The 14,147-nt window shown below is 36.0% G+C and overlaps 1 protein-coding gene across 2 annotated transcripts in view; it reads right to left on the bottom strand.

Moving 5' to 3' along the window:
* UNC5C (unc-5 netrin receptor C) overlaps positions 1-14,147 on the bottom strand; it is a 351,791-nt gene that overhangs the window by 50,559 nt on the left and 287,085 nt on the right. For both annotated transcript variants that reach the window (XM_046655649.1, XM_046655651.1), the window contains exons 6-7: positions 11,455-11,622; positions 8,827-8,991 (exon numbers count right to left, since the gene is read on the bottom strand). In XM_046655649.1, the coding sequence (XP_046511605.1) occupies positions 8,827-8,991; positions 11,455-11,622 (333 nt within the window). The remainder of the gene's footprint in view (positions 1-8,826; positions 8,992-11,454; positions 11,623-14,147) is intronic.

Here is a 14,147-nt window from a genome sequence, read left to right as displayed (position 1 = left end):
GTCGGATTTCAGAAACACCTAAAAGGAAAGTCTTTATGTAGATGTTTGGGAATTGAAATGCTCTGTCTTTTGATTAACTATCTAATTCCTAGCGAAAAGGGAGGTGGGTGGAGATTATAAGGGGTTCCTGCTTGCCTTCAGGGCTTACTCATTATATTTCAATATGGAGCTGCTTCTACGACCTTAATACATGTGGACAGATTTTACGATATTGTGAGGATTAATTCATATCTTATATGGGGGTAGTATGTAAGTTATGAATACGACATAACTCAGTTTTAGTTTATAAAAGCATTAAGTGTGGTCTATAAAAGTAAGTATTTTAAATCATCAAGTTTTGGGGTAGTTTCAGCGTATTTATCTATCTGAAGTACACGAGACCCCTCCAGAAGACCTATCCTCATTTTACGATCCCAGCTCTGGAAGACTCTTGCTGTTCCTGAGGGATCCCCTCTCTCCTCATCCTGGCTGCCTGGTCTCTCTTTTTGCCAGTGACTTTAAGTCAAAATATGAGATTTTTCTCACCCCAATCACATTTCTTCTGATGCAAATGTTCTTATTAAAAACCTCAAGCGCCATTCAAAATAAACATATCCAGATCTTTTGCTTTTGGCCTTTTAGGTTGGTCCTTATCTAGGAAGCCCATCAGGACTGCACTAATGATGTCAAAGGTCAGGTCCGTCAAAGACACTCATGGTCATTTATTATAATTTACCACTCTTCTGGGGGTTTATTTATTGACAGGAGCTTAAGGAACTCCAAATAAATGCATACATAAATTCTAGGACACAACAACAAAAACTGAAAAGAACATTTGTTTATCACTGCTGTCGGTTATCTAAATTGCCAATGCTACGTCCTGCTCCAGCCTTCCTAGGACAGTAGGCAGACCAGGCCTCACTAAACGGATCCACAGCCCTGTTCCTGACAGTAACAACCACGCCCTTCTGAAAATGACTAGCAGGGAATTCACATCTCAGATGTAAGTCTTCTCTCGGAGGTGAAGAATAAATGTCTGAAATTGAACTCAACAGCTGGGTAAAATCAAGCCTATAGATCAGTTGCCCAAGTGTTTTTAATGCAGTATATTCTCTCGCCATCAAGGCTCCTTAAGAAAAATAACAAACTATTAAATCCAAAGGCAATGATATTATAATCCATGGTAGTAAAGACATCTGATAGAAGAAGCAAAGTGATAAAGACTCAAAAATAGAGAGGCTGGTTTCTAGCATGTGTATCACCCTCTCTGCTGGATTTTTAGCCTTGCAGCTCCGTGATCCTGAAGGAGTCCATGTGGGGCTGTGGTTGTGAAAGGTGGCATCTTTCTTGGGGCCCTCAGGTTTCTCTCCACCCCAGGAGCTGAGGACCTTGCATTTGTCCTCGTACACTCATCCGCCTGGGCCACCAGTGGCGTGAATCGGGTTTCTGTGGGCTAAAGTGTCTAACCACATCCCTGCTTTTGAAAGCAGGAAGATGTGTTACCAGAAAGGAAAAAAGCTAAAGCAAACCGCACTCATTACACCGGAGACAGCAGAGCAGTGTGTCGGGCAGCCAGTCCACATACAGAATATTTATGTGCCAGCTGGGACACTACGCATATCAAGGACTATACAAACACACTATGACATCAACTCCTTCCAAACTACAGATAAAAGCACTCACTGTCTGATACGCACAGTTACGCTTTGCTATCACACTGCTGTGTGGACAAGAATTTCACTGGAAACCGACTAGCACCTTCTCAGATGCCTACCACAGTGGTTATAAACACATCATTCTAAAGTCAAGAAAAGACTATCTGTAAGGTAAATTATTTCCCCACATTAAATGCACCTGGGATTCCGGGGGCCCTGGTATGCAGCGTGTCCACACCACAATTTACACGCGGAGTGCTCCCACTTCCTCTGTACGTGTGAATTAATGGAAGAGCTGTGCGACATATAAATTTTTTAATGAGTAGGAAGTGCTAAATTTGCAGACTGCATAGCATTTTAATTTCCCAAAGTCAGGAAGTTCACTGATGCAGACACAATTCCAGGTAGTTCTTGTTTGTAAATTGAAATTTTTAATTTGTCTACTGTGGCATAAACCCTCTTCAGCAGGAAGGAGTAATTCTAAATTCAGATCTGAACTGCTACATATCCCTGTGTGGGACTCCAATCGTTAAATGAGATTAAAAACTAAAGTCCATAGGAATAGCTGCAGTATGTAATAATCTAATTGAGTGTATTCATAAATACATATAAAGCACCATTTCTGGACCAAGCTACAGAGATAGCCCTTGGATTGCTATTTTCAAAAGGAAGAGGTAAGCACGGAGTAAACCATCACACGCCAACCATCACAAAGTGGACCTTACTACAAATTCCTTATAAAGATTATAAAGGTTAAAAGTCAACAGGTCTTGATAATACAATTGTATTTCAAAATAAAAGGTAAAGATGCTTATTGACTTAGCATTTTTGGAGATTTTCTTGAGTGCTTTTTTCTTCTTCTGCATCTCTTTCTCTGTGTCTAGCATTCTCTCTCTCTCTCTCTCTCTCCAGAACAATTTTATGTAAATCCTATTTCAAAACTATATGGCAAAACCAGGGGCTATTTTCATATAATTTTAGGGATGATACAAAGAAACATAAATGGGTACACAGCACAGTGGACTTTCCATTACAGCCTTTGAATGAGACACAATATTCTGTAGTATCATTAAATAAAAACAGCTTAATCTGTTATTAATATTATTAATGATATCAGACATATCAGACATGTGTGTTTAGTTATTTTCAATAGTGAAAAACACTCCAAGTCACTGCCCTTTCTTGTTCAATGTAATCCATATCTGTAAGGATACCTAAAAATTCCAGTTATTTATTTTTTTTTTTCCATTAACGATGTGCTTATAAACCAAAAATGTCCAATTTCTTTCTGGGACATTAAGTGACTTTGATGGTTTTTAATTACCCTTTAATAATGCATTCTACAGAAGTTCTTAATTTAAAGGCAGTGTTTCCAGTGCAGAAACTATTTTTTCAGGCCAATGAGCATCTATCCAGTGTAATAGATACATGATACACATTACTTCAATATCAACCAATCTGTACAGACGGCCTAAAAAAATTAGTGGGGCTTCTGAAATTGCTTAAAGACCATGACCTTGTTTCACAAATGAAATTATGTAGCACCACATAATGAATCCAATTTATCAAACAGTTTAAGGATAAGTATGGCTGCGAGGACAGAGTGATAGGTATATGATAGGCAACTGGGAAATAATGCAACACTATAACTCAGGTCCAAATCCTCGTGTCTTCAAAATCCTTTTATAGATGCACTTGATTTACTGGTTATAAGTAACTCGGGCCACCTAGGTTTTATGCAAATACTTTTTTGGTAATCTAATCTAATTTGAATCAATGTGACCAAATTCCCAGGATGAGTCAGTGCTAGGGCAACATCTCAAATCCTGACACTCCTGCTTCCGAGTCAGCAGTTGGTCTAGCCAATCCTCAACATACCTTTTTTAAAAAGTCATTTACAATGATAAACATAATGAAATACTAAGTATAAAGAATATGGAGAATAGAAAGTATATTGAAAAAGAGAAAAATTACTTGTAATCTCTCTAGCATAAATGCACAAGTTTCATTTATCTTTTCCTAAGTTTGCAGTTTACATAGTTATGATTAAGTGCATATGTAGATCCATATTCTGCTTTTTCATGTTAAACCATCATCAATATTTTAGTGGCATATGATATTCCATAAGTAAGTAGTATGTATTACATTAGCCATTGCTCTAATATTAAACTTCTGGATTTTGAAGTTTTTACAATAAAATACAAAGAATGTGAACATATTTGTCACAGATCCTTTTGGGTATTTATATTAATTACTCAAAATTATTCCTTGAGGTAGGATTACTGGGTTAAAGGGTGTGAACAATTTTAAAGCTCTTAACTCATATTGTCAAATCACTTCCCCAAATAATTGTAAAAATTTGTATTCCCATTAGCAAGATACAAAAGATTCTACTTTACTGTATATTCACTAACATTTAGCATTATCATATATTTACAATATTGAATAATTTTGTTAGTAACCCTCAAAGGCTTTTGATTAACAATTTCAATTGACACTGAGATAATACCTAGATTTCTAAGATGTCTTACACAGACAACTAACAACCTGGTAAACAATTTAGAAAACTTCTGGTTAATTCTTCAATGAAAAATGAAACATTCCAAAAACTATAAAGTCTAAGTAAAACAAAAATCTAAATTAAAACTATAAGTAAAAACAATCTCTAACATGTGTTACTTAGGCATAATGAGAAATGGGATTGAATTAAGAATGTCTTAATCAGACAGTCAAAGCCATTAATTGGACATTTTTAAATAAAGACTGAACGATATTGCAAGTTACATAGTTAACTTATATAACTCAACTTTCAATCTTTCTCTATAGTTATGATTTAAGTATGTCTCTCATAATCAGTATAAAATTGGATTTTTTTCCTAGAATTTTGAATTTCCCTTAACAGGTAAATTTAATTCATTACATTATCATCCCTGATATATGCTGATCCCTGAAATATACCACCTTATTCATTGTTTTCATTTACCACATTTTTCTTATTTCTTTTTTGCTCCTTTCTTGCCCTTAAAAATCTTATTTTGAATTTATGCATTTAACTTTTATGTGTGTAGTCAGTGTTAACATTTTAACTGGACCACTTGAATCAGTAAAGTCTTGTGCAAATATTATTACTGTTCTTTTCCTGAACAATACATGCAAATTAGAAAATTTTAACTTAGATCACACCTTCGCATACTCTTTCTTAATATTATCTATAATTTAGTTCCATCTTATTTTCAACTTCCTCTTAATTAATTAGTCTCCCTTTTTATAAAAGAATCAATTTTCTTTAGTACTTTACTAAGTGAGAGTTTTTGAGTAGTAAGCCCTCTGTATCTTGATTGTCTGAAAATCTTTTTAATTTTTCCCTCTTTAGTAATAAACGATTTTTCTCATTCTATCTTCCATGTGTTTTGATTTCCCTTTTATACAATCACTCGCTTTTTCTTTCTTTCTTGTATTCTGAGAAGTTTCATGACATCTATATTCCAGTTTACTAATGTTCTCTTCAGCTTTATCTAAAGTTGTCTCTGATCTGATCTGAGTTTTAATCTTCCATTGAGTTTTAACTTTCAATCACCATGTTTACAATTATAGATATTCTATTTGATGTTTTCCCAAATCTATCTGTCCTTTGTACAGTATTCTATTCTTTCATTTGTCCTTACATTCCTCTTAAAAATACTGTTGGTCTTCTTCTTATTTATTTTATAGGCTCATTCAGATTGCTCTATGAGGCCATGTTATGAGAGTACTAACTCACCTGTTTATTAGGTTGCTGACTCTCCCTTACAGCAGACTGTTCCCTTGGGTGATATGAAAATTAGTACTGTAAACTCATTTTCAGGAGTGGGCTATTTTTATCATAGACCAATGCACTTGGGTTGTGGAAAGAACTCCAGAGAATGTCTTGCTGTTTGCTTCTGCTGGTTCCCCAGAGGTTTCACCAATTATGTAAATTATGCATCTTTTGTTTTTTGCTCCCTATACTTTATTTTAGACTCCATACCAGAGCTGGGTGTATGACTGTGGTTTTATTATAGCTTTTATTTAAATGAGGACTTCATTTTTCTTTTCTCTACCATGAATTTTCCTTTGGCTTCTCTAGGCTTACTCCGGGTGTGTAAAAATTTTCTAGTTATTTTTCATGGTGGGGCTAGCCATTTATGAATATAGCCAGCTATATTCAGGGTTCTTGTTTTCAACTCTCAGCCTCAGGCTCTCTCACATGTGTGGTTTCTGCGTCCGTGCCAAAACTGAAACCCTAACTCCCAAGCCCTAGGACCTACATCCATGTCCAATGTCCCTCTTGGTTATTCTGGGGTCCATTCACAAGTTACCTTTCTAGATTTGAGTTTCTACTTCATCTCTTGCATTTGAGGATCTCTCTATCATCTTTCTTTCAAACTTGATTCTCTCTCCCTCACACACACACTCCATATGAGTGTGTATGTCTTTTAAGTTTTAATATTTTATCCAAGATTTCTACATATTTTGAGTCTAAGGTGGTTGTAATGAGGGAGGTGGTTAAGGAAGAGATGTATCTGAATACGATTGTTTTGAACAAATTAGTGAATAAGCATTGACAGTCATATTTTCTGAATATTTCACATTATATTGTTCTTAAGTACCCATTTGGCTTTTAAAACATACTACACCATAGTATCTAGGTAACTCTGCATTCTAGTGACATCCATTATGAACTCTGAATTTCTCCTACCTAGCAGTGTATCTACATTTATAACAGAATCATTTGTAGATAATTTTGAGTAGATTCGGAGTTGATATTGCATACCTGTTTCAATGGTAAGTAGAATAGCTTATTTTGAGATAATATTGCAATATTGATGAACTGTTTATTTTTGAACTATTTATTAATACATTCAAGGCACCAACTCTCCTAAAGTAAATAAACATTAAATGATAATGCCTAAGTGTTGATTGCAACTTTCCAGGTGTCTTTTCTACTCCCATTCTTTTCCTTAATACAGGCCTTGTCCCTCTCGCAAGCTTGGTACTTTGACTACTGGAAAGTCTTTTGTTCTCCAAAGTAAGGGCCAAGAGCAATAGTATTTCTTTGCAAGACTTTGGCAGCAACACTATGCCAGAAACACCCAGCTTGCTGGTAAACAGAGACTATAGCTTTCACTGTAAAATACTATAATTACACAGCACAGCAATATCTCTGTGGTTTTTATCACTGAGGAAATCAATAGTAGTACAGACTACAATTCTGTCTTGCACTAGATTAGATATAGGAGGGCAGATAAAAGAGTTTATTGACTTAGTAGGGGCTGTTACTGTAGCAAACCAAAATTGTAAAAGGAAATAGCTTTTTAACTGACTGATTTTAATCCAAACACCCAAATGTTTCAGTCTAACAAGAGACTTGATAAAAAATAAACAAACAAAAAGGAATAACAAAACTCCCCTCTTTGTAGCCTCATTCCCCTTCCTTATTTACACACACAGTTCAAACCATCATTATTGGCAAATAGCCAATCATAAGAAAAAATTCTATTAATGCTGTTAGAAATAAGCCAGATGCTTAGGGGATGCTATGAAAGTCTTAATTTGAATATTTCATGTTTGTGTTTGACAGATGTCATAATCTAGAATGTGTCATTTTGTGTAAGTAATGAAAGACCCAATGTTGCATCTTGTAGGATCGTAGTCCTTGTTGAATAGCTTGCTTTGGAAATTTTTAAACATGCATAATAGAAGCAGCAGGCAATAAATCACCCAAAGTTGAAACATAATATTGAGAGAGGGAGAAAGAGAGAGAGAGAAACTTCAAAGATTGTTATTTATCAATCACATGAATCAATTTGTTCACCACCAAAGGAAGAATGCCAAATTATAAAAATGTTAAAAAGAATAACTTGTGTGGGGAATGTTTTTGTTTTAATCCTCAACTCAAACTCACGCCTGGAGGAACAAAGCTTGTATCGCTGAACAAATGGTTAGTAAAAGAGCTGTGTTCTTTTCCTTCCTGCGTTTCTGGAACAAACTTAGTGAGATGCACAGTGGCAGTTTCCAAGTCATACCCAGAAGCTGTGCTTTACACGCAGCAGCAGCCCTTCTCAAAGAATGCAACGTACCTTGCACAGAAAAATAAGAGGCCTATGGATTTTTATTCTGTCAGTAACATAATTGCATTTTAAGCAAGGTTTCTTTTTAAAGGTCTGTGTGTATACACTCTAGAAGGTAAAGAGAATTTCATAAATGTGGTGAAAATAAAATATTTTGTTCCTAAATGGCAAATACAAATACTTCTACACAAATATATTTGGTTGCTTGTATTCCAAAAGCAATTTGTAATGTGTTCTAAGATGTCAACTCTTGGCCACCATTAGTTAAGATCCAAAGACAGCACATCGTTCATCCACCCATCTGCACAGGTGTGATTTCTGAGCAATTCTTAGTGCCTTAATTCCTCGTCATGAAAGAGATGGTAAATTGTGTACACCGAAGGGCTCCTCAATATAGGGGTAATGGTTCACAAGTGTGGAAATCAAACTGCTATCTCATTAAGAAAATCTAGGGAACAAAGCAATGAAAAATGGGGAATATGTAGCTTATAGCATCCATTATATTCCTGAGCCAATCTTCTATCCTCATTTTTAAAATTTATTTTTATTAACTCTATTTCCTTTAAATAAATGTAATTAACACAAACCCAGCATTTTCAAGGAGTTGTGAAGATGTTCCCACTAAACACTCGTAAATTGGTAAATCTACCATGGAAATGCTTCCTGTTCTTATATACGTTTTATGTTCCATGGGCATTTGTTTGGTAATGGCCATGAATTAGGAATAAATACCTTACTTTTTGGAAGTCATGCGACTCTATGAGGAGTGTAGGCTGCTCTTTTGTGCTCTAGTAAACCTGAGTACTGGTTTCTTGGTCGGGGAAGAACGACAGCCCATCCACGGAAATGACTAAATCACTCTTTGCTTATGGGAAAGCAACACTGTGTGTGTCATTTGGTAACTGGACACAGTTATTATTCATTTTGCTTCCTGGGAGATTAACTTTTTCAATTTAGAGAGAAAGCTAGGATATTAGTATAGGTATATTATAGCATTTTTTGTTGTTCAAAGAATTTTTAATTTCTAATATTTCCTTCAAAGAAATCCAAATGGTTAAATCTCAGGCCTCCCCAGTGTCTGTCGTTTGCTCAAATAGACTTACTCTGCATGCAAAGGCCATCCGTGCAGTTCTTGGATTGCAATACAAGGCCGTCGCAGTCCTTGCCTCCGTTCTTGGGGGCGGGTGCTGTACACTCCCTCCTGCGCCAGTGTGTGCACTCGGTCCCACAAGTAGACCACTTGCTCCATGAGGTCCACCTGCCATCCACTGTCACAAAAAAACCCAGCATCAGGTCAAAGCGAGAAGGAGCTTCTTGAGGGCAGAGGGCAGCAGAGCTCAAGTATAAATAAAACAAGACAAAAAACTGAAGAAAATGCCCCACTGAGGAATCCTTCATTCACATCAACTGCTGAAAGTAGAGCATGCTCTACATACATTGTCTGGGCTCTGCGAACTTTCCTCACTAGGTGTGTACCCGGTTCCTCACTGACCAACAAAGGAAGCTTAATGAGACACACAGAAACCAAAGCTGTCACCAGGAGCTACCTAAAAGTAAGTCATGGTGGTGCCCCTTTTTCTATTAAAGGGGAAACTTCTGAATTTTCTATTGAAAATTAGGGGGCCTCTTTTTGGATCCATAATTCCTTTGTGCATAGTGTCATGTGGGCAGAGCAAGTAAACCTGTGTGGGGGTAAGGAGCAGAAGTTGGTAGAATGAGAAAGAAATCTATTTACCCACCCACTCATCCACCCATCTATCCATTCATCCATCCATCCACCCATCCATCCATCCACCCATTTATCCATCTATCTATCTATCTATCACCTATGTATGTCCTATATATTCTTTTTATTTTATTTTCATCCAGGCTACTTGATTCTGCTGAGATCTTCCACAATACCTTCTTGAAAAGACTATATTATTTTCAATTTACTGTTTCATGATTCCATTCCATTATTTGATGATGTATACATTTTTATTTTTATTTTAAAAATAGTATTTAGGCATATTCCTAATTTTTTGCTGTGATTCAGTCATTTAGAATTGACTCATTTTCTTCCCAATTTTGGTGGCTGCCTTGTCAGTAATTTCAATGATAATGAGTTGAGATACCTTATTTTAAAAACACACAACTTAAGTCCTAAGTTGAAAAAAATATATAGTAAATTTCACTAAGGTCATACTTTAAAATGCATTCTTTAAAGGTTCTTACATAAATAGGATAAAAATATTGAAATAAGACTTAAATTTTAAAAATTTTCCCTGAAATATGTAAATAATTATGATTATCTAGAATTCAATGTAAAGCAATGTGAACATCATTTATTGAACATCTAATATACATAACATCTTATACCTGGATATTGACAAAAATTACATCAACTCAGTCTACATAGTTGGAGAAATCTATATGATTTCATATTAAATTATTGTGTAAATATATTATGAATAATACGTATAGAGATATAAACATGGCCACATGAAAAAATGATGAAAGCATTAATATTTCAATCATACAGAGTTGGCTACATAAGCAACTCCCAGCTATTTGGAGAAAAGGCATTTGCTTTGACCTAGATCATGCCAAAGTACACACACACGCACGCACGTTTCCATTTCAACTCAAAATGCTCAGTGAATTTTTAATTGTGGGAGACAACACCTAGATAAAATATAGGACAGAATGAGATAAAGTATTGAAATTCTAAGCCTAGTCAAAATTTATTCCGTAAATAAAAGCTCTCAAGGGGTTCAATGTGGGATACTGTTTTGATATTTGGAAATCAACACTGGAATATAAAACATAGATTATATCTTTCTCTCCAGTTCATTTCTCCAACCCTTCTCTGAGAAAGGTTTTGTTAAAAGATGAACTGGACAAAGGCAAAAGAGAGGGAAGTAAGAAGACTGTATATTTAAATAATGAAAGTGACAATATAATAGCTATTCCAACAGAGTGCACTAAACTCATGGATTATGTCAAAATAATTGTAGCTTAACTTTTCAATATATTGTATAATTAGGCATTTTAGTGGGTTTTAGTTTTGGTGTTGGCAAATATTAACTTCTGTTTACCTAAGGATAAGAGCTGGAGACAATAGCACAGAAAGACAGGCAGAGGCAGAGGGATACAATCTTGCTGTAGGTACCACTGCAAACAACTCACAAAACAGGTGAGCCACATGTGCAGATAATAAAGAGCTGACTGCTGCGTATTTTCAAAATCCATTCGCTCCTGTGTAACAAAGTTTAGACTTCTCTTAATTCATTCCAAATGTTTTATTTGCCCTTGCCCAGAAACTGACACCAAATATCAAATATTTCAGTCTAAAATATTTTCTAAATTTCAGTTCCAATTAATTTCCACGGCTTTCTGAAGATCAAAGATTGTTGTTCCCAAAGTGTGTGGCTTTCGATGCTGCTCAGATCCCTGGAATTATAGAAGCTGACATCTTGGCTCTGGCAGTTTTGTCGAGTAACAGAGAGGGATTAAATTCATAAGTGTTTAATCTCCTGTTTTATACTATTCTGCATGTTTGGGTAATAAAGTTAAGTACTCTTTTAGGGGAAAATACTTGATTTCCCAGCCATGTAGACATTGAACGGTATGATGGATTTAAATAATGTTTGTCACAGAGTCGGGTCAAGAATAAGGCTTTGTATATATCCCCTGAAGCACATGTCTAGAATGGGTGGAGATATCTGGAACGAGAGCACTGGCTTATTTACCTGGGCACAACGTGGTACAGGCTATTTTCTGCACACTCTGCCCTTCACAGAAGGCACCCCCATTGAGAGGTGCTGGGTTGGTGCAGGTCCTTGTGCGTTTCTGATACTCTCGTCCACAGCGGCTATTACACACAGACCACTCTGTCCAGGTGGACCAGCCACCATTCACTGGAAGGAGGTAAATAACAAAGTGTCGATTAAACATATGTGCATGCACACACAGACGCACAAACCACACACAACACCTAAACAAGAAGTCATCTCCCAAGTGACCATAAAAAAACCTAAAACTTCAAAGCTAGAAGAGACCTTGGACATCATTTCATTCAAAGTTTTGTTGCAGACCTGACGAATCTAAGCACACAGATAAATAAAATGAATTACCAACATTTACTCACCTACTCAGAAAAGTAAAGAAGACTGTTGCTGTTTCCTTGGCTAGTGTTCTTTCAAAAAAAAATACACCTCCTTACCTAGTTAAGCTCCAAAAATTACTTCTGACAGCTTATCTCAAATAATAAATGTTTACATTCTATGCCAAGGCTGCAAGTGGATCTGAAGCCTGAGAACTGGATAAAATCATTTAGCATTTTCTTAATAACAGATGATTGATTATTTTTCTTTAGCATACGTAAACTTTGCAACCTTTTCAAGATTTTTAGTCAGTTTCAGTAACTAATCAGTGAACCTGGTTAAAAAATAAAGTCTTACATTGCTGGATTTTTAACTGAGTAGCTATTTGATCAAACTGGTGATGAGTGGACATCATTGAAATGGATATCGGTTTTGTGGATAGAGGCTAATTATGGTGTTTGAAGGAGCTGTCAGTGTGGGCGTGATTATAAAATCTATACTTTAATACAATGTTCACTATTTACCTCTGGAGATCTTGCTCTAGAAAATACTCTGATATATTTCAGCACTTCAATAATAAGAGTCTATGAAATTATTGTAATTAAGCAATATCTAACAAAAATTATTTGCTGGCAATTAAAACGTGACATAACTAGTATGTGCACCCCTCTCCTGAAAGAAAGGAAGAGTGTTAGCTATACACATCCTGTACGCACACATCACACGCCCAGCATTGCCTTTTCTACAAACCTATGCCATAGGGAATAATCATGAAGGTGTTATATTTACAGACACAGACAAAGCATTTTTCACAACAGAGTTATTTTTTACATAAAGATAAACAACTGAAAACAATTGTAATGTTCAACAATAGGAAAATGGTAAAGTAAACCATGTACATTCCTGTGATTGACTCCTAGGCAGCCATTAAACATGGTGCTGTAGAAGTCTATTTAATAACACACGAATATTTCAACATTATGTTTTCAGTGAAAAAATATATTTATATCCATCCTTTATTTTAAAATTCTATCTATGCATAGAAAATACCAGGAGTATACATATCAGTCTTCTTTGAAGCTACCTCTGGATGGCAAGATGACAAGATTATAGGTATTTTCTTCTTTGACCTTTTCTGTGTTTCCCAAATTTTCTATAATGGATATATATTTGCCATCTAAAAATTATACTAACAAAAATAAATATAGACTCAAAGATAAAATACTGATTATATGTATATGTTTTTCTGTGGACTTCTGGTGAGCCCAACCTATAAGCCTTGGACAACATATTTTATGGGGCCATGAAAAGGACAAGCAGATGGTTGATGGGTAGAATTTCAGTCAGTGTTCCAAAAAGCAACTTAACCTGCTCGACTTGACAAAACTCCAAATGCTGGGGAATCGTCAGTATAAATTGCTTACCAGCATACTGGCAAGCTGATATTTTGGGTTATAATATATGTATGCTGCTCTTCTAGGAGTTTAATGAGAAGTGAATAATCATAAACTTTTACAGAAGGAAAGGCCTTTGAAGATCCTAGGCTTATTCCCTCATTTTACAGAGAAGGAGACAAGGGCTCCAAGCGTCCTGGTTAAGTGACCAACTGAAGGTCAGTTAGTGGTAGAACCGGTCTGAGAGCACAAGACTCCTGAGCCCGGGTCCCATGCTGTTTCCTGAACTTCAAACGCTGAAGTGACTCGTGTCTGATCCTAAAGACAACGTTTGGCTTGTATTTATGGATACTGAAACATGCTATACATAGAAAAAGAGATTTGCATGTATATTAAACATCTATATAGAATCTGCCTTCATTAGTTATTTGTGATTGGTACACGCTGTAATGTGCCCCATTTCTCTTTTGCATTTCCAATGCTGTTAATTAGTCATTCAGACGGTTTAGAAAAAGACAAAATGTAGGACACATTTCATTGTCACTTAAGAAAGGCAATTGCTTATAATTCAACATAGCCGTTATCTTGACTAGGAAATTAAACCTCAGAGTATTCATAGGATAAAAAAAAATAGTATGCATCTGTCTTGTGATGAAAATGACAGTTTTAAAGCCTCACAACATTCAGTCTTTGGAACATGACAGTAGTTTCTGTACTCATAACTCCCTGCAGCACGAGGACACATCCATCCAGAAGATGCTATCTGCAGGAAGTAAGTACCATGAGCCGGATACTTGTCACTGGCTGTCCCTCCTTCCTAGTTATCCAGACACTAAGGCGCTGGAGTGTTGTTTCACGCTGAAGCAGCCATGAAAAGCTTCCTTATAGTCTAAGTGGCACCCGTAACATTCAGGAGGTGGCATAACCTCAATACCACCCAGTGTG

This window comes from Equus quagga, chromosome 3, assembly GCF_021613505.1.
Source record: "Equus quagga isolate Etosha38 chromosome 3, UCLA_HA_Equagga_1.0, whole genome shotgun sequence".
Classification (NCBI taxonomy): Eukaryota; Metazoa; Chordata; class Mammalia; order Perissodactyla; family Equidae; genus Equus; species Equus quagga.
The sequence above is the reverse complement of the archived record's forward strand: the minus strand, read 5'-3'. Positions and strand labels throughout refer to the sequence as shown.